This window comes from Macaca mulatta, chromosome 13 (genome assembly GCF_049350105.2).
Source record: "Macaca mulatta isolate MMU2019108-1 chromosome 13, T2T-MMU8v2.0, whole genome shotgun sequence".
NCBI lineage: Eukaryota > Metazoa > Chordata > Mammalia > Primates > Cercopithecidae > Macaca > Macaca mulatta.
Window position 1 is genome coordinate 121420575 of NC_133418.1, and position 21869 is coordinate 121442443.

General features: G+C 45.2%; 2 protein-coding genes across 7 annotated transcripts in view; one reads left to right on the top strand and one right to left on the bottom strand.

Annotated features, from left to right (window-relative positions):
* The window catches only part of EIPR1 (EARP complex and GARP complex interacting protein 1), a 608423-nt gene that overhangs the window by 358581 nt on the left and 227973 nt on the right, over positions 1 to 21869 (top strand). The gene's annotated exons all lie outside the window — the stretch shown is intronic.
* Positions 1 to 21869, bottom strand: part of TRAPPC12 (trafficking protein particle complex subunit 12) — a 105375-nt gene that overhangs the window by 33118 nt on the left and 50388 nt on the right. For all 6 annotated transcript variants that reach the window (XM_015111613.3, XM_077960186.1, XM_015111612.3 and 3 more), the window contains one exon: positions 4724 to 4836. In XM_015111613.3, the coding sequence (XP_014967099.3) occupies positions 4724 to 4836 (113 nt within the window). The remainder of the gene's footprint in view (positions 1 to 4723; positions 4837 to 21869) is intronic.

Here is a 21869-nt window from a genome sequence, read left to right on the forward strand (position 1 = left end):
GCTGAAGCCCAGGGCCAGAGGCGCAGACCAAGGAGGGTAAGCTGCGGGAGGAGGAGCTAACGGAAAATGGCACCAAAGGAACTAATGTTTAACATTCTAGACTCATTTCTTTTCACTCTGCTTGACTCTCCTCACCCACTGGAAGAGCTCACAGTTCCCTGAACCGACTGAGAACAGTTTTTGGCAGGAGCAAGTGCCGTCGGGATTGCTAAAATTTCTGGAACTGTTCAAGTGACGCTTAACACCAAACTTTAGAGCCCCTGCTTCACAAGGCAGCAGAGAAAAGTCTGTATGTGGAGGAAAAAACCCCAATCCTGATGGTCTAATTCCCAGAGAACCGTAGACTGGTGCTCAAGGGCGAGGCTTCTGGAGCTGTGCGGTGGGGCTCAGCCAGGCTCGCTCGCTGCCTCACTGCAGTTGTCTGGTGGATACTTCCCCTCCCTAAGGCCACCTTCCTCATCTGGGAACCAAGGATAGTAAAGTCACCTGCAGCTGCTGTGGGCATTAGTAGGTAATCAACATGATGCATTCAGCACACATCCGTGCAGCGTTAACACGTGACAGCACCTCAGTGCTGGGACACACAGTGCGTGTCCCAAGCAGAGCTGTGTGTGTGCGCGTGTGGTTTGGGGCAGGTGTGGTGAATGCTTTAAACAAGGCACAAAGAGCAGTCCACACAGGGAGCGGTCTCGCTGACACATCGTTAGTTTAAGACTTCCTGAGGATTTCCTGGAGTTGCGAAGGTCTGGGCAAATCAGAACAGTCATGCTGGAGAACCCTGGAGAGTCTCTGGTCTGACCTCTCTCTTTATTCACTGGTGGAGAGCAGAGAGGATCGAAGGCCACACCAAGCTGTTCACTTTAATCCACCAAATCAACACTGGCAGAACAGTGGTGGGCTGGCTTTTAGTATTTTCAGATTTTTGCACTATGGTAGAGTTTGGACATTCATTCCCTCCAACTCTCATGATGAAATGTGAGCCCCAGTGTTGGAGATGGGGCCTGGTGGGAGGTGTCTGTTTCCTGGGGGTGGAACCCTCATGGGTGGCTTGGTACCCTCCCTGTGGCAACGAATGAGTTCTGGCTCCATTCGTTATCTTGGGATCTGATTGTTTAAAAAAACTCTGGTGCCTCACTCGTCCTCCTCCTCTTCACTTGTCACTCTCGTTCTCACTGTGTGACATACTTGCTTCCCCTTTGCTTTCTACTAGGATTAAAAGCTTCCTGGCCGGGCGCAGTGGCTCATGCCTGTAATCCCAGCACTTTGGGAGGCCGAGGCAGGTGGATCATTTGAGGTCAGGAGTTTGAGGCCAGCCTGGCCAACGTGGTTAAGCCCTGTCTCTACTAAAAATACAAAAATTAGCCAGGTGTGGTGGTGGATGCCTGTAATCCTAGCTACTCAGGAGGTGAGGCAGGAGAACTGCTTGAACCTGGGAGGTGGAGGTTGCAGTGACCCAATAGTGTCACTGCATTCCAGCCTGGGTGACAGAACCAGACTCTGTTTCAAAAAAAAAGCTTCCTGAGGCCTCACCAGAAGCAGATGCTGAGATGCTGACACTGTGCTTCTTGTACGGCCTGCAGAAGTGTGAGCCAAAATAAACCTTTTCTTTATAAATGACTCACCCTCGGGTATTCCTTTATGGCAATGCCAAATGGACTAAGACACACTTCTTGAGTAAAGAAATTCGAGCATGAACACAAACTGTCCCTGTTTAAATTCTGGATGATCATGATGTATTGGTGATGGCTGCAAACCTAAAAGGAACAGGTGAAACAAGCATCGTCTACCAAACTGTAAACTCACTGAGGGCAAGGCTGTGTTCTGTTCAGTCCCCAACTGCCAGCGTGCAGCACTCAGTAGGTGCTGAATGGACATTTGCTGCATGAACAAATGAACAAGCTTCAGTTCAACACTGAACCAGTCACAGAAAGGTTAAGAATGCCCACATGCTGCCACAAGCCCCTAATGTGCAAGGAAGTAAGCAAGGAAGTTGGCAACGGTGCTTCTCCTGCGGAAGGTAGTGGAGAGGCCCCACATGCTCCCACAAGCCCTTAATGTGCAAGGAAGTGACCGAGGAAGTTGGCGACGGTGCTTCTTCTCCTGCCAAAGGTGGCGGAGAGGCAAGGCTGACTGCATGGTCCCGCCCTGGGTCTTTCTCTCGTGGTCCAGGCATCCACCAGCTGTGCCACAGTGCAGCTCTCTCTCTCAAGAGGGTGTCAAATTTTAAGTCAGCATATAAAGGAACACATAGTAATTACATATTGAAATTAACCATGAAAATCTTTTAAGGTGAAGACCAACACACATCTTTTCATAAATCCAACTGCTTGTTTTTCTTCCAGGATTAGAACAAATTGCGATTTCCTCAATTAAGTACCACAAGGAATGCTGGCTTATATTTGGATCATGCCATAGAAAAAATATGTATCTGTAAACATGAGAGATGCCTGAAGTGTGGTGATGTATTCACACGCTGAGAGGCAGGTGGAACGGTAGACTAGCGGAGGGAACGAGAAGCATGAGTGGCTCTCTCACTGATGGTGGCCCCAAGCCCAGTCAGCCTGAGAGAAATGTTCCTAGGATGTGACTGCACTGATCCTTCTGGTTTCTCCCCAACCCCTCAATGCGTAGCTGTCAACTGCTGTTGCCTGGAAGCCCCCGCAAGAGTCTCAGGAGGGCCCAGCCAGCAGAACACAGGCTCGAGCCCATCTCAGGCATCAGTCAGCGGAAGCACAGGGGTCTTCTGAGCAGATGTCAGTTGACCCCGGACAGCACTGTCCTTCCTTGGAGCAGAAATGCTGGTGCAGAATGAAGAGAGGACTCTCGGTCCTTCTCCCTTCAAACGGGACACATTACAGTGATGGAGGCAGGCGAGTGATGACGAGCATGGACTCTAGAGCCAGACGACTTGGGTTCAACTAATGTGATCCTAAGTTGGCTAACCTCTCCATGCCTCAGTCTCCCCATCTGTAAACTGGGATAATAACATCTCCTTCATACAGTTGTGATAAGGATTAAATGAGTTAATGTTGGAACTCAGAGCAGTGGCTGGCTCATAATGAATGCGACAAAGGAGTCTGTCGGGTGGAGTGGGTGCAGGTGCCTGGAGCAGCTGTGTGGGAATTTCCTGCTCTCTGCTCCACTGTCCCTGCTGCTTCACAGCTAGTGCTAAGTGGCTCCCCTGATCGCTACACTGTAGTATACAGTTTTTTTTTTCCTTTTTTGAGACAGAGTCTTGCTCTGTTGCCCAGATTGGAGTGCACTGGCTTGATCTCGGCTTACTGCAACCTCAGCCTCCTGGGTTTAAGCGATTCTCATGCCTCAGCCTCCCGAGTAGCTGGGATTACAGGCATGAGCCCCTGCACCCAGCCTGTAGTATGCATTTAAGAAGCATAATACTGAAATAGGAAATACTTTAGGACCAGGAAAGCTGACTTGCAAAACTACTTCAACTAACTTGGCTTTTCCATCCACAATCACCCTATGGCCCAGGATTTTCTCTCTCAATACTATAAAGATTTCCTACAACGTGACATGGAGGATAATGAAAAATTCGTGTACAGTTTAGAAAGTCACTGATTTAGAATTTCCCAATTTCAAGTTATGTGCTTCCGATTTCTGTAAATAAAATTAAACCCCGTTTTAAGATTCAAGAAAAGTGTTGAAATGTAAAACAGTTGGTAACATGATTCTCCATCAACAATTTCTATACTATATATATAGTATAAAAAGCAAACAATCTTTTTATCTTGTAAGTTATGGTATTAAAAAAATGGAAGTGGGTGCAAAGCCCAGGGCGATGAGGTGCCTAGAAATGCCTGATTTTCTCCACAGACAAGGAGGGCCCCTTCCTTCCTCGCTAGGAACACTGACGACACCACCGTTTTGGAACTCCACAAAACTTCCATCACAACAGCTGGGAAGTGAAAGCGGGAATTCGACAAGAAGAATCTTCGTTTTTCCAAAAATCATACTATGCTGCTGCTCCTAAAAACTGCTTGTTGTTGTCGTTTTCAAAGTACTTCCGCATACCTTATGTCATTGAACCTACATAGGACCACTGTGACGTGGGTAGAAAGGCAGGATCATTCCTAATCTGAGATGAATAATCTCTAACAGCCTGTAGACAGCAAAGTCTCTGAGTCCCACACTTCTTCCCAATCTCAGTTAGTGTAATAATGTGCCGCTTTGGTGGCTCCCACATTATCTGTGACTTCACAACCGAGAATGAGTCCAAAAACACTCTGACTCTGCCTTCGCAGTCAGGATTATGAGTGACAGTTGCCGTAATGCAGTACCACTTACTTTGATTTGAAAGCTTAAACCATGATTGCTTTCAGTACTGCTCCGGCACCACCTCTGTCTGCACGTGGCAGGTGCGTGTGAGCACCTGTGGGACACAGGAGTGGTCTGGCACACTGACCTTGAAGTTTGAGCCGGCGGCCTCGGCAAGAAAGAGGTCCCTGCCTTTTGGCTTCTCACAGTACCAGGCAGTACGAATTACAGGACTTAAGCTCTGCTAGAAACTCTGACCATCCCTAAAAAATATTTCACAAGAGCCATGACTACCAGGCCACACAACTGGGTCACCTAGCCTTCTGAAGGCAGAAGCAGCGATGGTGCACGGGGCAGGATGGGCAGGGAACACCCCAGGCACGTCCTGTGGGGAGGGCGTGGAGGGCGTGTTCTCCCTGTGGCGGGGAAAAATGACAGCGCCACCTACCTTGCTGCAGACGGTCTTCACCCTGTGCAGTCTATCCAGCGACTCCTGTGGGTTCCCCAGGTACTGCTGAAGCTCCGCGTGCAAGATGCGCATCGAGAAGGGGACCATGGAGCCTGGAATCCAATCAGCGCTGAGTGAGTTTGTTTGCCATAACTGAGCACGCAATCATACTTGGCACACTTGAAGAAGGCGTCGCAGATGTCCCAGCAGAAGTGATGACAGATCCCTTTATTTCTTGTGAAGTATTTAACGGTGTCAGCTATAAAATACATGCTGGTTTTCTCTGTGGAGCTCTATCTATGTATGTCTAGACAATTATCAGAGGAGACAGGTGGATGACACCACGATTTCCATAGCTACACTGCAATCATTTAGAAACGATCCCAAAATGAATGAAACAGTAGAGACCACCAACCCCTCCTCCAATAAAAGAAAAACCTGAATGCTCAGATATTCTTTAATATTTCTTTAGTTTAGCAAGCTCGAATGAAGGTTGCTTAGGTTGGGTTCCCCAGAAGGAGACCCTGAAGGGAGAAGCTGTAAGCCAGCCAGTGGTTCTGGCCAGTGGGGAGGAGGGGAAACTGAGCACAGGTGCATCTCAGGCCTGGGCCCTGGGAATGGGCCTCCCACTGGATTCCACGTGGCCTTGGAGCCTGCGCTCTGCCTCTGAGCTGTCTCAACAGGAGGCAAGGGAGCTGGACTTGAAAAATCTATCACCCAGAGCTGCCTGGTTACGAGTGTGCTAAGAGGAAGAAGCCCAAGAGAAACCACCTTTATATCATATCACATGTGGCTGCATCATCTCTCAGGGTAAGGTAAACTTATTGTTAATATTGTGTTCTCTTCTAATAGGATTCGGAATTTGATCTGTAGTATGTATACTACGTAGATAACAATCAGCAAAAAATCAAATAGCATGCATTGATTATAAATGAGATAAAGAACAGAGAAATGCCAGCAGAGGGCAATCACATGTATTCAGCAAAGTGCTTTTCAAAATAGGCCTAAGTGATGAATATTCGGATCTGGAATATAGTCTGAAAGACGGTGAGGAAACACGCGTGTGACTTCTGCAAGCCACTTAACATCTCTGTGCCTCAGTGCATCCATCTGGTCTATTCATTAACCATTACTGAGAATGGGCCACAACCACACTGAAATGAGCTTTATGGTTATGGTCTTTAATAAGAAAGGTCCAAAAAGAAGACAATGAAAATTAAAGAACACTATGGAAAATAGTTTTACTGTGATGATAAGCTGGAGAAAAGAAAGATAACAATTATTGAAATTAAAATGTTTAAACTTTCTTTTTTGATGCCACTAAATAATTTCTGTATCTCAAGAGAATGTCTGGCTGAGCTTAAGTTACAACCTGAGTCACTTCGGTTTCCCAGAAATAAACATTTCTAGACCATCAGTATAATGACGCAGGGGACTGGCCTGCAATGCAAGTCATATGTAAGTCACGTCACTGTGGAACCGGCCCAACATGGTAAGTTATATGTAAGCCGTGTCACTTCCATCCTTCTGTCTCAAGTAGAGAAGGGGCCAGAATCACTCCTATGTGGCTGATCACTTAACTCAAGGGAGAGAATATCTCAAGAACTCTTCAAGCTCTATAAGGTAAGCACAGAAACAAACCCCTACTGGAAGTTCTCAAACCCAACTTGGGACTAGATGTTAATACTCTGCTCTCAATTTACAGATTGGCTGTTAATACTCCCATCTCAATTTATAGACTAGATGTTAATACTCCGCTCTCAATTTACAGACTGGCTGTTAATACTCCCATCTCAATTTATAGACTAGCTGTTAATACTCCGCTCTCAATTTACAGACTGGCTGTTAATACTCCGATCTCAATTTATAGACTAGCTGTTAATACTCCGATCTCAATTTACAGACTGGCTGTTAATACTCCATTCTCAATTTATAGACTAGCTGTTAATACTCCGATCTCAATTTACAGACTGGCTGTTAATACTCCGATCTCAATTTATAGACTGTTAATACTCCGATCTCAATTTACAGACTAGCTGTTAATACTCCGATCTCAATTTATAGACTAGCTGTTAATACTCCGATCTCAATTTACAGACTGGCTGTTAATACTCCGATCTCAATTTATAGACTGTTAATACTCCGATCTCAATTTACAGACTAGCTGTTAATACTCCGATCTCAATTTATAGACTAGCTGTTAATACTCCGATCTCAATTTACAGACTGGCTGTTAATACTCCGATCTCAATTTATAGACTGTTAATACTCTGATCTCAATTTACAGACTAGCTGTTAATACTCTGATCTCAATTTACAGACTAGCTGTTAATACTCCGATCTCAATTTACCGACTGGCTGTTAATACTCCGATCTCAATTTATAGACTAGCTGTTAATACTCCGATCTGGAATACAGTTTGGTAGATGGTGAGAAAACAGGCTGTGTGACTCCTGCCACTTCACCTGAGACAGTGGCAGAAAGTTAGCTGCCCCTTACCCTGACAACTGCCCATGGACATGGGGGTGCTTCTGGATGTAAAAGCACATGTGAAAATATTTTGAACAAAGTGAAAATAAAAATACAACATCAAAATTTGTGGGATGCAGCAAAAGCAGTGCTGAGAGGAAGCTTTTTAGCATTAAATGCATATACTAGAAAAGAAAGATCTGAAACCAGTTCCACCTTTGAAAACTAGAAGGAAAGAAAGAGCAACATAAGCCTAAAGTAAGCAGTAGAGAATAAAATAATAATAATAAAAATATAATAATAAAAATTAGAGCAGAAATCAGTGAAACTGAAAACAGGAAATCAATAGACAAAATCAACCAAACCAAAAACATATTCTTTGACAAGACCAATAAAACTCTGACAAGACCAATAAGCCTCTCCCCAGGCTAGTCAAAAAAAGACAAGACATAAACAACTAGTACTAGAAGTGAAGGATTATTACTGTGGATCCTACGGACAGTAAAAGAATAATAAAGGAATATTACGAACAGCTCTATGTCCACACATTTGGTAACTTAGATAGAAAAAGAAAAACCTTTCCAAAAAAGCAAGCCCCAGACCCAGATGGTTTCACTGTGAATTCCACCAAACATTTATGGAAGAAATGATATCAGTTCTCCACAATCTCTTCCCGAAAACAGAAGCAGAGGAATACTTTCTAACTTCTTATATGAGGCTGGCATTACCCTAATACCAAAACCAGACAAAGATGTTACAAGAAAAAAGAATATAGACCAATATGTCTCATGAACATAAATGCAAAAATCTTCAACAAAATTAGCAAACTGAATCGAAGAGAACTGAAGTCAACAAAAAATTAGCAACCAAATCCAACAATGTATAAAAAGAATTATAAACCATGACCAGACAGAATTTATTCCAGGTATGCAAGGGTGATCTAACATTCCAAAATCAGTTAACATAATCTACTACATCAAACAGGCTAAAGAACAAAAATCTTATCCATAGATGTAGAAAAGCATTTAACAAAATCCAGCACCGGCTCATGATAAAAACTCTCAGCAAACTAGGAATAGAGGGAAACTTCCTCAACTTGATAAAGGACATCATAAAACAACTGCAGCTAACAACATACTTAAGAGTGAGAAACTCAGTGATTTCCCCCTAAGATCATGAATAAAGCAACAATGTTCCCTCTCATCTCTTCCACTGAACATTGTACTGGAAGTTCGAGCTAATGTAATGACAAGAAAAGAAAACCAAAGGTACACAGAGTGGGAAGAAGGAAATAAAACTATTTGCTTAAAATGACATAATTATGAAGAAAAATCTCAAAGAACAAAAAAACTTCTAAACTAGTAAGTGTTTAAAGGTCACAGGATACGAGATCAATATGCAAAAGTCAACTGTCTTCCTAGATACTACCAATAAAAGATGGGAATTTGAAATTAAAAACACACTATCATTTCCCATATAAATAAGTGAAATACCCTAGGTATAAAATGGACAAAATAAGCACAAGAGCTGTAGGAAGAAAACTACAAAACTCTGATGAAAAAATTCACAGAGCTGAAAAAAATCAAGAGATATTACACATTCATGTACAGGAAGACAATACTGCTAAAACAACAGTTCTTTACAACTTGACCTACAGATTCGATGCAGCCCCAATCAAAATCCCAGCAAATTATTTCATGGTTATCAACGAAATGACTCTGAAGTTAATATGGAGAAGGAAAACACTCAGAATATCCAACACTAAAGAGAGCAAATCTGGAGGGCTGAGACTACCCACCTTGAGAGCTACTCGAAAGCTACTGTAAAAAGACTGGGTGACTGTGTGGTCCTAGAGAAAGAACGGACAAATAGATCAGTGGCCCCGAGCAGAAAGACAAGAAATTGCTCCTCACAAATATAGTCAGTTTGATCTGTGACAGACGAATAAAGGAAATGCAATGGAGAAAGAACAGGCTTTTCCAAAAATGGTGCTGGGACAACTGGACGTCCACATGAAAAAAATGAATCTAGACACAGATCTTACATCTTACACAAAAATTAACTCCAATAACAGACCTACATGTAAAGTGCAAAAATTATAAAACTTTTACAACAGAACACAGATGAAAATCTAGGTGACCTGGGTTTGTTGATAATCTTTCAGATACAACACCAAAAACATAATCCATGAAAAGAAAAAAATCAGTAAGCTGGACTTCATTAAAATTAAAAACATATGCTCTGTAAAACGTAGTATTAAAGTAATGAAGAGACAAGTCACAGATAGGAAGAAAATATTTGTAAAACACCTATCTAATAAAGAACTTGTATCCAACGTATACAAAGAATCCTTAAAAATCAACAACAGGCCAGGTATGGTGGCTGATGCCTGTGATCCCAGCAGGTGGGGAGGCTGAAGCAAACTGATTGCTTTTTTTGGTTTCTACAAAAAACACAAAAACTAGCCAGGTGTGGTGTGTGCCTACAGTCCCAGCTACTCCGTTGGTTGAGGTGGGAAGACTGCTTAAGCCCAGGGGCTCGAGGCTGCAGTGAGCCATAACTGCACAACTGGACTCCAGCCTGGGCGACAGAGTGAGACTCTGTCTCCAAAAAACAGACAATAAGAAAACGAATAACCCAACTAATAAATGGGCAACAGATCTGAACAGACACCTCACCAATAAAGATTTATCAATGACAAGCATATAAAGATACTCATCATCATATGTCATTAGGGAACTGCAAATTAAAACAATGAGATGACACTATACACCTATCAGAATAGTGAAAACTCCAAAAAATGACAATACCAAAGGCTGGTTGAGGATGTGAATCAACAGGAACTCTCATTCATTGCTCTTAGGAAAGCCAAATAGTATGAAAGCCTTGGAAGATGCTTGGCAGATATTTACAAAGCTAAGAATACTTTTACCATAAAATCCAGCAATCACAGTCCTAGGGAGTTACCCAAGGATTGGAAAACTTGTGTCTACACAAAACCCTGCAAAAGAATGTTTATAGCAGCTTTATTCGTAATTGTCAAAAACTAGAAGCAACCAAGTTCTATTCTTCAACAGAGGAACGGATAAATAAGCTGTGGTATATACACACAGCGGAATATTATTCAGAGATAATAAATGTACTATCAACCAGAAAAAGACAGTGGAACCATAAATGCACATTCCTAAGTGAACGAAGCCAACCTGAGGACCATACACCGTATGATTCTCACTATAAGACCTTTGGAAAAGGTGAAACTATGGAGACAATGGAAAGACTCCAAGTTCCCAGAGGTGGTGGGGGGTTAATCCAGGGGTGATTTGGGGGGGATCAATCCAGGGGCGATGGGGTATTAATTCAGGGGTGATGGGGGATTAATCCAGGGGCGATGGGGGATTGGGGGGATTAATCCAGGGGTGATGGGGGATTAATCCAGGGGTGACGGGGGATTAATCCAGGAGTGATGGGGGATTGGGGGGATTAATCCAGGGGTGATGGGGGATCGATCCAGGGGTGATGGGGGATTAATCCAGGAGTGATGGGGGATTGGGGGGATTAATCCAGGGGTGACGGGGGATCAATCCAGGGGTGACGGGGGATTAATCCAGGGGTGATGGGGGATTGGGAGGATTAATCCAGGGGTGATGGGGGATTAATCCAGGGGTGATGGGGGATTAATCCAGGGGTGATGGGGGATCGATCCAGGGGTGACGGGGGATTAATCCAGGGGTGATGGGGGATTGGGGGATTAATCCAGGGGTGATGGGGGGTTAATCCAGGGGTGATGGGGGATTAATCCAGGGGTGATGGGGGGATTAATCCAGGGGTGATGGGGGGATTAATCCAGGGGTGATGGGGGATTAATCCAGGGCTGGTGGGGGGATTAATACACAGGGCAGTGAAACTATTCTGCATGACACTACGATGAACACGGAATGTCATTAATTTGTTGAAACCCACAGAATGGACAACCCACAGAGTGAACCCTAAGGTAAACTATGTACTTTAATAACAATGTACCGATATTGGTTTATCAATTATAATAAAAGTACTGTGCTAATGCAAAATTTTTTTACTTACTAGTAAAAATGCAAGATGTTATTAAAAATTGTGCAGAAGAAAGAGGGTATATGGAACTCTACTCGATTTTTCTGTAAATTACAAAAAGGGAAGATAAACCTAACTACACATATAATTTAAAATATAATAAAGATGGTCTCTCCGACGTATTAGATGGAAAATGGAGTTTTTAATGAGCGTGGTTCAAATATGGGGGCTGCCACATGAAAAAAGATAAAATCAGATCCATTTCTTTGGGGTGAAGGACTGTGTTCTTGGGATCTCAAATTGAAACTTAAAATATGTATTTTTTTTGTCAGAAATACTATTAAATATAGTGGCCAGCTATAGCTGAAAGAGTAATATTAATACTTGATTAAAGGTACATTCCGACCAGCTGCAGTCTTGTCACCTGTGTCCTTGTCAGAACTTCAGAATCTCAGGCCCTGCCCAGACCTGCTGCATCAGGGCCTGCCCACCACAAGAGGCTGGGTGACTCCTGCGCACGCTGAGATGGAGAAGCACTGCTCTAAAACAGTACCTCACTGATGTGAAATTAAAATTCGCTAACTCAAAGGTTATCAGGTAATATCAATTATATTTTTCTAATGTCTCAAAATGCACACTGACCTTCCTTAGGATCAAATTAAAACAGGTAATCAGTAGTATACGCTGCCTTAATTATAACAGGTAATCAGTACTACATATAGCACATTCATTACATATCACACAGGAAAATGTCCCTCATTAGATATATATTGTTTCCTTGCTACCTCCACCCTTTTAAAAACCACACAGGCGTTTAAAGCCTAAATGGGGGTTAAGGGAAAAGAAGGTGATGAAATTCTGCCTGAACTTCTGTGAGGCCTTGGGGACCAAACGCCTGCTTGTACCTGTGGACTCCGCACTGCTGGAGCAGGTGGAGTTAAGCTGTGGTCAGATCCTCCTCCTCCAACAAACCTGACTTCCAGGTTCTTTTCAAATCTCCCACGTGCTAAGGTGCTCCCATTGCTACTGCTTTTGGGAGGTGGGGAGGATATTTTTGTGAACAAAATTTATCCATTTCTTCCTTACATCTGGGGGACATATTGAATAAAATCACAATTAAAACTAGCACTAATGTAGCAAAATCCTTTCAGAATTAAATTTTAACATTTTAAAAAGAAAATACATTAATGTTATTTAAAAAAATGATAACGAGCCCTTCCCCTGCCCCCCACGTAACAGTTAATAACTCAGCTGGGCACGGTGTGAGCCATGCCTGTCATCCCAGCACTTTGGGAGGCTGAGGCGCGCAGATCACTTGAGGCTGGAAGTTCGAGACCAGCCTGGCCAACATGGCGAAAACCCTGTCTCTACCAAAAATACCAGTATTAGCCAGGCGTGGTGGCACATGCCTGTGATCCCTGCTACTTGGAGGCTGAGGCAGGAGGACTGCTTGAATCTGGGAGGCGGAGGTTGCAGCGAGCCGAGATCGCACCACTGCGCTCCAGCCTGGGCGACAGAGTTAGACTCCATCTCAAAAAGAAGAACATAAAAACCACGGTAACTCAAACTTCTGAGCATCCTCGTTCCCACGGAGGGTGATCGGCTCCTCCTGCTCCACCGGCCAGTCCCTCAGTCCAGACGGAAAACTGCAGCCTGAAGGGGACTGCCTGGGGTTCTGTGGCAGGGAAGAGATGGCTGGCTGTGTCCTCGTTATGGTGGCACTATTCCCTCACGCTGCCACCTCTCCTTGTAGATACTCGGTTATCAAGTAAACAAACATTCCCTAATCCCAATTCATCCAAAGCTGCCAACATACGGCCACCAGGCCACTTGGCAGCCGCTCTGCAAAGACCGTCAGCTGGAAGCTCTGGCAGCATCCTCTAAGCAATCCTCTCTCATGCTTCCCTCAGTGGGAACCTAAAAGCTGGGCCCTCCCCAGGTAGATGCAAAACCAAGAATGACAGTAGCGGTGATCCAAGCCGGCCAGGTTCTTCCTTAAACACGCTGTCATTGTTTGTGCCTTTCCTAGCAATACCTGGAGCAAAGTGAAGACTGATGTGGAGGAAGATCTTCCTCCTCATTGACTTGTATCATTGAAAAAGTCTCGCACAGGTTAAAAATCTTAAAAGAATAAAAATCCGAAGGAAAACCATATCTACAACTTCATATGAAAGAGAAAAACGTAGGGAATTAAATCAGAAAGAAAAACACCCCTTCCTAGAAAAAATAGATGGATCACAGAATGAAAACAATACACGGAAGCAGCTGGAGAAGCCGCCTGTGTGCTCCAGGTGGGGCGTGTGAATTTCACTGAGCTGACGTTTACTCAGCAGCTCCTGGCGCTGGGCAGGAGGGCCTGCACCCTGTGCACACAATGAGAGCTATGGGGTCCGCGAGCTCGAGGAAACCACTCCCCTCTTCAACAAGATACATACAGAAGCTGCTTTGGTGTAATTCATACTTTTGTCTTAAGTAAATGCACATAAAAATACCTTTAAGCTGATTCTCTCAGTCACCAAACCTAGCCCCTGTCTCTGAAGAGCCACCCTGGGAATCCCAGTGAAATCCTCCATGCTGAGGGTGGTTGTCAAGTGAGATAAAATATGCAAGGCTTCCACACCAGCCCTGAGGCCTATCTTTCTCCTGCAGGGAGAAAGAGCATTGGAAAAGAAAAAAAAAAAAAAAAAAAAAAAAAAAAAAGGAGAAGCTAGTCAAAATCTGTAAGGAAAAACAATTCCTAGTGGATCTATTTTTCTGGAAGATTCCCATGTATAGTTGTGACCTGCCAAAATCTAGGTTGGTATAAATACTGTAGAAGTGTTCTCATTAATCATTTAGAAAACATTAAATGAAAATACTCCTACAAAATTTATTTCAGACTGTCCCTTGCTGTGCTGAAAATCCGTACTGCTACTATAGAAAAGAGAAATGTGCCAGGAATTGCCCGGGCCTTGGTGCTGGGCAGTGAAAAATGAAAGGGAAAAAAGATGACATTTCAGTTTCCCTTCAGTGGGGTATGCTACCTTCTGCCACTCACTAGCTGTTTGTGCTGGGTGGATCACATCCTCTCTGCAGCCTTTTGTGTCACCTGCAAACCAGGGCGTGAGGGCCCAGATGCAGCTAGGTGGCCGTGAGGCCAGAGCAGGTGTGCCATGAGGATGCCTGGATGCCTGTGCCACCTGCCTCAGAGAACGTGGCTGTGGCAGCCTTCCAAACCCTTTGCCCAATTTTAACAGCTTTACCCTTTCTTCAAAAAGGCACAAACTTACAAGTTTGCCCTGGCATTTCCGTCTCATTTTCAAGTTATGCGAATACTTTGCTGGGAAGACTGCTTTGTATTGATTTCCCTCTGTCTCTGCGTGTCTGCGTGTGTCCTTCCCTATCCTGACCTCAGCAGGCAGGACAAGCCATGCGCTTGGTTTCCCTCTGCTCAACGGTGGGGATACTGCTTGGTGTCTGTGCCCAGCCAAGCACACGGTGTCACACTTACAGCTCTCAACATGTCATTTTTGAGTTAAATGTGGCATTGTAAATTAAAAAACACTAAAAACACAAAAACAGTGAGAAAGTCCTAAGAGAAAAAAAATACCTTAAATATAAATGATTCGCTTAAGTCTCCAAAGCCCTGAAGCATGAAGACAAACTGAGGCTTGGGTCACTGCCTCTGTATGAGTCCGCCACAGCCATGTGCAACCCACATGTGGCTTCAGCTACAGCCCAGTGACTGGCCAAGGCCTGTATCTAGTGCAGACAGGGTGAGGAGAGGTCTCCATCTGGATGTTCTCATGGTAGATATGGGGCCCCAAACTGAAAATTCCCATATTTTTAGTGGTTTGTTCTAAGAAAAGACTGAGAATGTTAGATTTCATAAAAACAGTGAGCAAAGTGAAAAGCAGTAAGATGAACTAATGAGCCTTCTCCAAACAAATAAAGCAGCAATCACGTGTCCAACAATCAACACTCGGGAGTTCTGATGCAAAGCATTGTGACCTGGAAATCTAACTCAAGCAGAACGTGGTCACTCTGCAAGGTGAGGTAATTTTGTCATGAAAAATAAAATCTGACATTTGAAACATGCTGAATATTTAATTCTGAGATATCACGTATGGTTATGTGTTGATAAAAAAAGTTTCAGAATTTAATTTGAGAACTCAAAATGTGAATTTCATGATTTTGAAGGGAGGATGAAAAAGGACGAAAGGCCCAGTGACAGTGACAGTGACAGTGTGCCTTTACGCACACAGAGGAGCAGACAGCTGAGGGACGAGTAGAGAGATTCTTACGCGCACAGAGGAGCAGACGACTGAGGGGCAAGTAGAGCGATTCCGGTTAATTGAAGTGTTTGCCCCATCCACTTTAATTTGACTTGAGTGTAATCCGTAAGGATTCACTTCTGAAGTACAGTTTCATGTGAAGTCATTACAGCTCTTGTAACTTAGACTAAACATACAGATCTGAATTTAGTATTAGAAGCAGCACCGTACTTCTTAAACAGCATAGTGAAGACAATCAAGTTGCTTTATTTCCAATGGGAAGATGTTTTAGGCTCCTATTTTCCCTCTAGTTGCATGGAAACTTGAAGTGAGCAATTTAATGCAGAACGTGGTACTTTAAAAATTCAAAGCACTAGGAAAGTTTACATGCTGACTGCCATCGTGAATGTTTCTTTGGAACGAGAAGCGTAATTCCAAACAACAGATTAAAAAGATGGTGGTGGGGGTCTGGAAAAATTTAACTCTCTGAGAGAGGATGAAATTAGCCTTGTCAGGAATGGACATTTAATTTTCTTTAACATAGTGAATATGTTCAACACAAGAGTGAACCCAAGTGTAAACTATGAACATTTGTTAATAATGCTGTACCAATACCGGTTCATCAGTCGTAACAAATGTACCACACCAATGCAAGCTGTCAATATAAAATGCAATGAATGATCTAGAAGTATTATTCAGAGATATAATCCCTACCAACACTTTTCATGACTGCAAACCCTATGACGGGAGAAACAATCTGTACTAGTGTAACAATTTAAAAAATAAAAAAAAAAATCTAAAAGAAAATTAAAGAAAGAAGGCTAGTATGGGGATATGAAGAATGGCTCTCAAAAGAGAAACTCTGTAGGATTTTGGAAAGGTATTTTAAAGCCCTAACGTGAAGAGTAATTATGAAGTTAACAACATTTAAGACAAACAAAAACACTTTTGGTGCTGGGAAAAGGCTGGTGTCCATGGTGACCACCCTCTGGGGTGGATGAGATTTCCTGGGACAGAGATGCTCCCTGCAGATGCTGAGGTGCCAGTGACAGCAGATGGCCATGCTGTGGGGAGATTACAGAGGATGTCTGTCTACAGGGCCAAAGACTGTGGGAGGTGATCCCGGAGAACTCACGTTAAGTGCATCCCACTGCACTCGATGGAAGACGGCGAGGGCAGCAGGTGGCCTAGGGCCTCAAGGCTATGCCAGGAGAGAGAGCATCTTTGACAGGTGTGCACAAGGGACTCCGCGGGGCTGATCGGAGCTCTTGGAAGCTCCACGTGAAGAGCGGCAAGTCAGCAGCTGTGTAGACTCTCTTCCCAATACTGCATCTCCCAGAGCTCCTCCACACCCAGCGGACGGTCCCAGCAACAGCGTGCAGAGCTCCTCCACACCCAGCGGACGGTCCCAGCAACAGCGTGCAGAGCTCCTCCACACCCAGCGGACGGTCCCAGCAACAGTGTGCAGAGCTCCTCCACACCCAGCGGACGGTCCCAGCAACAGCGTGCAGAGCTCCTCCACACCCAGCGGACGGTCCCAGCAACAGTGTGCAGAGCTCCTCCACACCCAGCAGACTGTCCCAGCAACAGTGTGCAGAGCTCCTCTCATACCCAGCGGACGGTCCCAGCAACAGTGTGCAGAGCTCCTCCCATACCCAGAGGACGGTCCCAGCAACAGCGTGCAGAGCTCCTCCACACCCAGGGGACGGTCCCAGCAACAGTGTGCAGAGCTCCTCCCATACCCAGCAGACTGTCCCACCAACAGTGTGCAGAGCTCCTCCCATACCCAGCGGACTGTCCCACCAACAGCGTGCAGAGCTCCTCCACACCCAGCGGACAGTCCCAGCAACAGCGTGCAGAGCTCCTCCACACCCAGTGGACAGTCCCAGCAACAGCGTGCAGAGCTCCTCCACACCCAGCGGACAGTCCCAGCAACAGCGTGCAGAGCTCCTCCACACCCAGCGGACGGTCCCAGCAACAGCGTGCAGAGCTCCTCCACACCCAGTGGACGGGCCCAGCAACAGCGTGCAGAGCTCCTCCACACCCAGTGGACGGCCCCAGCAACAGTGTGCAGAGCTCCTCCACACCCAGCGGACGGTCCCAGCAACAGTGTGCAGAGCTCCTCCCATACCCAGCGGACGGTCCCAGCAACAGTGTGCAGAGCTCCTCCACACCCAGCGGACGGTCCCAGCAACAGTGTGCAGAGCTCCTCCCATACCCAGCGGACGGTCCCAGCAACAGCGTGCAGAGCTCCTCCCATACCCAGCGGACGGTCCCAGCAACAGTGTGCAGAGCTCCTCCCATACCCAGCAGACTGTCCCACCAACAGTGTGCAGAGCTCCTCCCATACCCAGCGGACGGTCCCAGCAACAGTGTGCAGAGCTCCTCCACACCCAGCGGACGGGCCCAGCAACAGCGTGCAGAGCTCCTCCACACCCAGTAGACGGTCCCAGCAACAGTGTGCAGAGCTCCTCCCATACCCAGCGGACGGTCCCAGCAACAGTGTGCAGAGCTCCTCCACACCCAGCAGACTGTCCCAGCAACAGTGTGCAGAGCTCCTCCACACCCAGCAGACTGTCCCAGCAACAGTGTGCAGAGCTCCTCCACACCCAGCGGACGGTCCCAGCAACAGTGTGCAGAGCTCCTCCCATACCCAGCGGATGGTCCCAGCAACAGTGTGCAGAGCTCCTCCTATACCCAGCGGACGGTCCCAGCAACAGTGTGCAGAGCTCCTCCACACCCAGCGGACGGTCCCAGCAACAGTGTGCAGAGCTCCTCCACACCCAGCAGACTGTCCCACCAACAGTGTGCAGAGCTCCTCCCATACCCAGCGGACGGTCCCAGCAACAGTGTGCAGAGCTCCTCCACACCCAGCGGACGGGCCCAGCAACAGCGTGCAGAGCTCCTCCACACCCAGCAGACTGTCCCAGCAACAGTGTGCAGAGCTCCTCCCATACCCAGCGGACGGTCCCAGCAACAGTGTGCAGAGCTCCTCCCATACCCAGCGGACAGTCCCAGCAACAGCGTGCAGAGCTCCTCCACACCCAGCAGACTGTCCCAGCAACAGTGTGCAGAGCTCCTCCTATACCCAGCGGACGGTCCCAGCAACAGCGTGCAGAGCTCCTCCACACCCAGCAGACTGTCCCAGCAACAGCGTGCAGAGCTCCTCCACACCCAGCGGACGGTCCCAGCAACAGTGTGCAGAGCTCCTCCACACCCAGCGGACGGTCCCAGCAACAGTGTGCAGAGCTCCTCCACACCCAGCAGACTGTCCCAGCAACAGTGTGCAGAGCTCCTCCCATACCCAGCGGACGGTCCCACCAACAGTGTGCAGAGCTCCTCCACACCCAGCAGACTGTCCCAGCAACAGTGTGCAGAGCTCCTCCCATACCCAGCGGATGGTCCCAGCAACAGTGTGCAGAGCTCCTCCACACCCAGCGGACGGTCCCAGCAACAGTGTGCAGAGCTCCTCCCATACCCAGCGGATGGTCCCAGCAACAGTGTGCAGAGCTCCTCCACACCCAGCAGACTGTCCCAGCAACAGTGTGCAGAGCTCCTCCCATACCCAGCGGATGGTCCCAGCAACAGTGTGCAGAGCTCCTCCTATACCCAGCGGACGGTCCCAGCAACAGCGTGCAGAGCTCCCTTAGGAAACGTTCTGGAAAGCTGTCTGGTAAATGTCTTTACTTGTCTCAGCCTACTTGGGAATGACAAAGGCATGATTTCTTTGCATTCATTATTCCTGATATAACAGTATGTGGAATCAAGAAGATACTCCTAAAACGGGTTATGTTGCAAACAAAAAAGGTTATGTTTGTATTTTTAAATTAGAATTTTTTTTTCAGGGTTGCAAATAGTATTTCCCAGAATGGGACAAGATATTAATATTTCCCAAATACAAAACAGATGAAGGATTAAATACCTACTATATAGAATGAACCTCAAGCAATTAATAACAAAGATAACCCAATAGAAATACAGGCCAAGATTATGAAAGAGTGAGTCACCAAGGAGGAAATTCCGACAAAGGACACATAATTCGGCAGAAATCAGAAAGACGTCAGTTGCGACAGGAGGTAGAATTTTAGACTCACTGGTGAAAGTCTGACAATCTTTACTTATACAAGAGTGGAGGGACAGAAACACAGGCTGTGGCTGGGAGTGGAAATTAGCATGGCCACTTTCACATATGCCACTTTAAATTTACACCTCGAACTCAACATGTACAAAGGGAAATGTACAAAGATGTCCATAACACCACTGCTCATCATAGCCAAAAGCTGGAAAGATCCTAATTGTTCATCTTTATGGATACGGATACAGATGGATATGAACAATGGCGAGTGGGGAAAAAAAAAAGCAAATGAAGAATGATGTGCTCATGAAGTATATTTACAAAGCTTATAAGACAATACTCTCTCTCTGTATACATGTATTTCTCTGTGTGTATGTATATGTGTGTGTATGAAGCAAATATGTAAAAACATGATCTGGAAGGATACACAACACACCACAACTGTGACTGCTTCTGGGAGGGACTGAACTGGGAAAGAGGTTCACAGGCTGTATCAGCAATGGGTGATTTCATTTGTTACAAAAAAGGTCTAAGGCAAATATGAAAAAATATTTGTTAATTGTCTGAGTATTTTATAAATACCAATTTTTGTTAAGCAAAGAGTGGATTCAACCAGATCCCAAAACAGAGTTTCTCATAAGGTACAGAAGTAGTGGGTTAGAATAAAAGTAAATACCTTTTATTAAAAAGCTATTAGAACAGAAAAAAAAGTAAAGTAAAAGTAAACAGTAAATAGATGTGGGCAACACAGAAAAATCAAATATCTGAATTTGCACAAATCCATCTGGAAACAACAGTGGCATCCTGTGCAATGAAAGAGTACTCTACCTCAACCATCTGAAGAATTCACGGATAGGGAACTTCTGTTTCAAAATCAGAGAAATACGAATAGGAAAGGCAACTTTAAGATATATTTATCTTTTTCTCTGTCCCTGGAGATGCATGATACAGGGTATTACTATGCAAGTGAAGTTCAGTTTTCAGCGATAAGACAGTGGCTATGAGCAAGTTTTCTGCACACTATTTTTATTCTTCTTGTTTTGACATCTTCTACCAGTATGACCAACACCGATCTTCTGAATTTCCTGAAGCCGCATGACAATTCTAGACAGAAGAGCTCAGTTGCCAAGTTATGTGTGAAGTCTCAGGGAACTAAAGCCACACAGTCTTTAAGTGTGTCCTGCAGGGACACAGAGGACTTCCAGTGAATGAAAAGATGTGGACAATCTGCTCACAACCCCCAGCCAGTTGGCTTCTGAACACAAATCTGAGCTTTCAATGACTGCCCCACAACCCATGAAATGAACTGCGACAAAAGGCTTGATGCAAGCAGCTTCCACTCCACCGCCTGCGGCCTGGGTTCTGGGGATGGAGGAAGCTGGGCCCTGGGTTCTAGGGATGGGCGTAGGGTCTGAGAGGGGAAGAAGCAATGAATGCAGTAGAAGAGGAACAGAGGAAAAGGGGGTGGAGATTGAGGAGCAAGAAAGGAAGATAAAGAGAGGACACCCAGGTCAGAGTCAGCGCTATCTGGGCTTCTTGTGGTTTTGGGGGTCCCACCCAGAACCGCACAGACCTCAGCTCCGGGGACGCAGGGCTGGGTGGGCCCCATGACTGTGTCCTGAGGATTCTTCCCGTGTGCAGGAGGGAGCGTCCAGACAACCAAGAGAAAGACAGCACTAGGGTCAGAAATGGGGCTGGGCTTTGGGGGGGGCTGAAAGCAACTGACTGAAATTGCGAGATATGACACATAAATACATCAACCATAATACTGTTCCCTTCTTGGATGAATTTTTTTTAAAAAACCTTCATGATTTTTACACACGATTCATTACATGTCTTGTTATGAATATCCTGAATGGGCAAAAATTACGCCCAATATTTACATGAAATATATTAAAGCTCATTCATAAAAGTTGTTTTTATAATTATAGCCTCCTTTTAAAGCACATTTTAACAACTTGCTTTGCTTATATATTGCAAGCTAAAATGAAGTGAATGAATCAAAATCTTACATTTATGCTTTGTTACACCACAAAATGGGAAGAAAAATTAGTAAACATCCAGCATATTATTGAGGATGAATGTTAATACACTTTTGCTAAAATGTATGTATGATTTATGTCTATTTCATAATTTAAATTAGCTGCTTAATGATGCGTAGCTGCTATCTTCTCTTTATCCATTTACCAGTGCAATTTAATTTCAGGAAGAATCAAAGCCATGTTTTCTAGGCTTGACTGAACATCCTTAGGAAAAAATGTCCTCAAAATGAGGAGGAAAGATGACAGGTAGTTCTCCACCT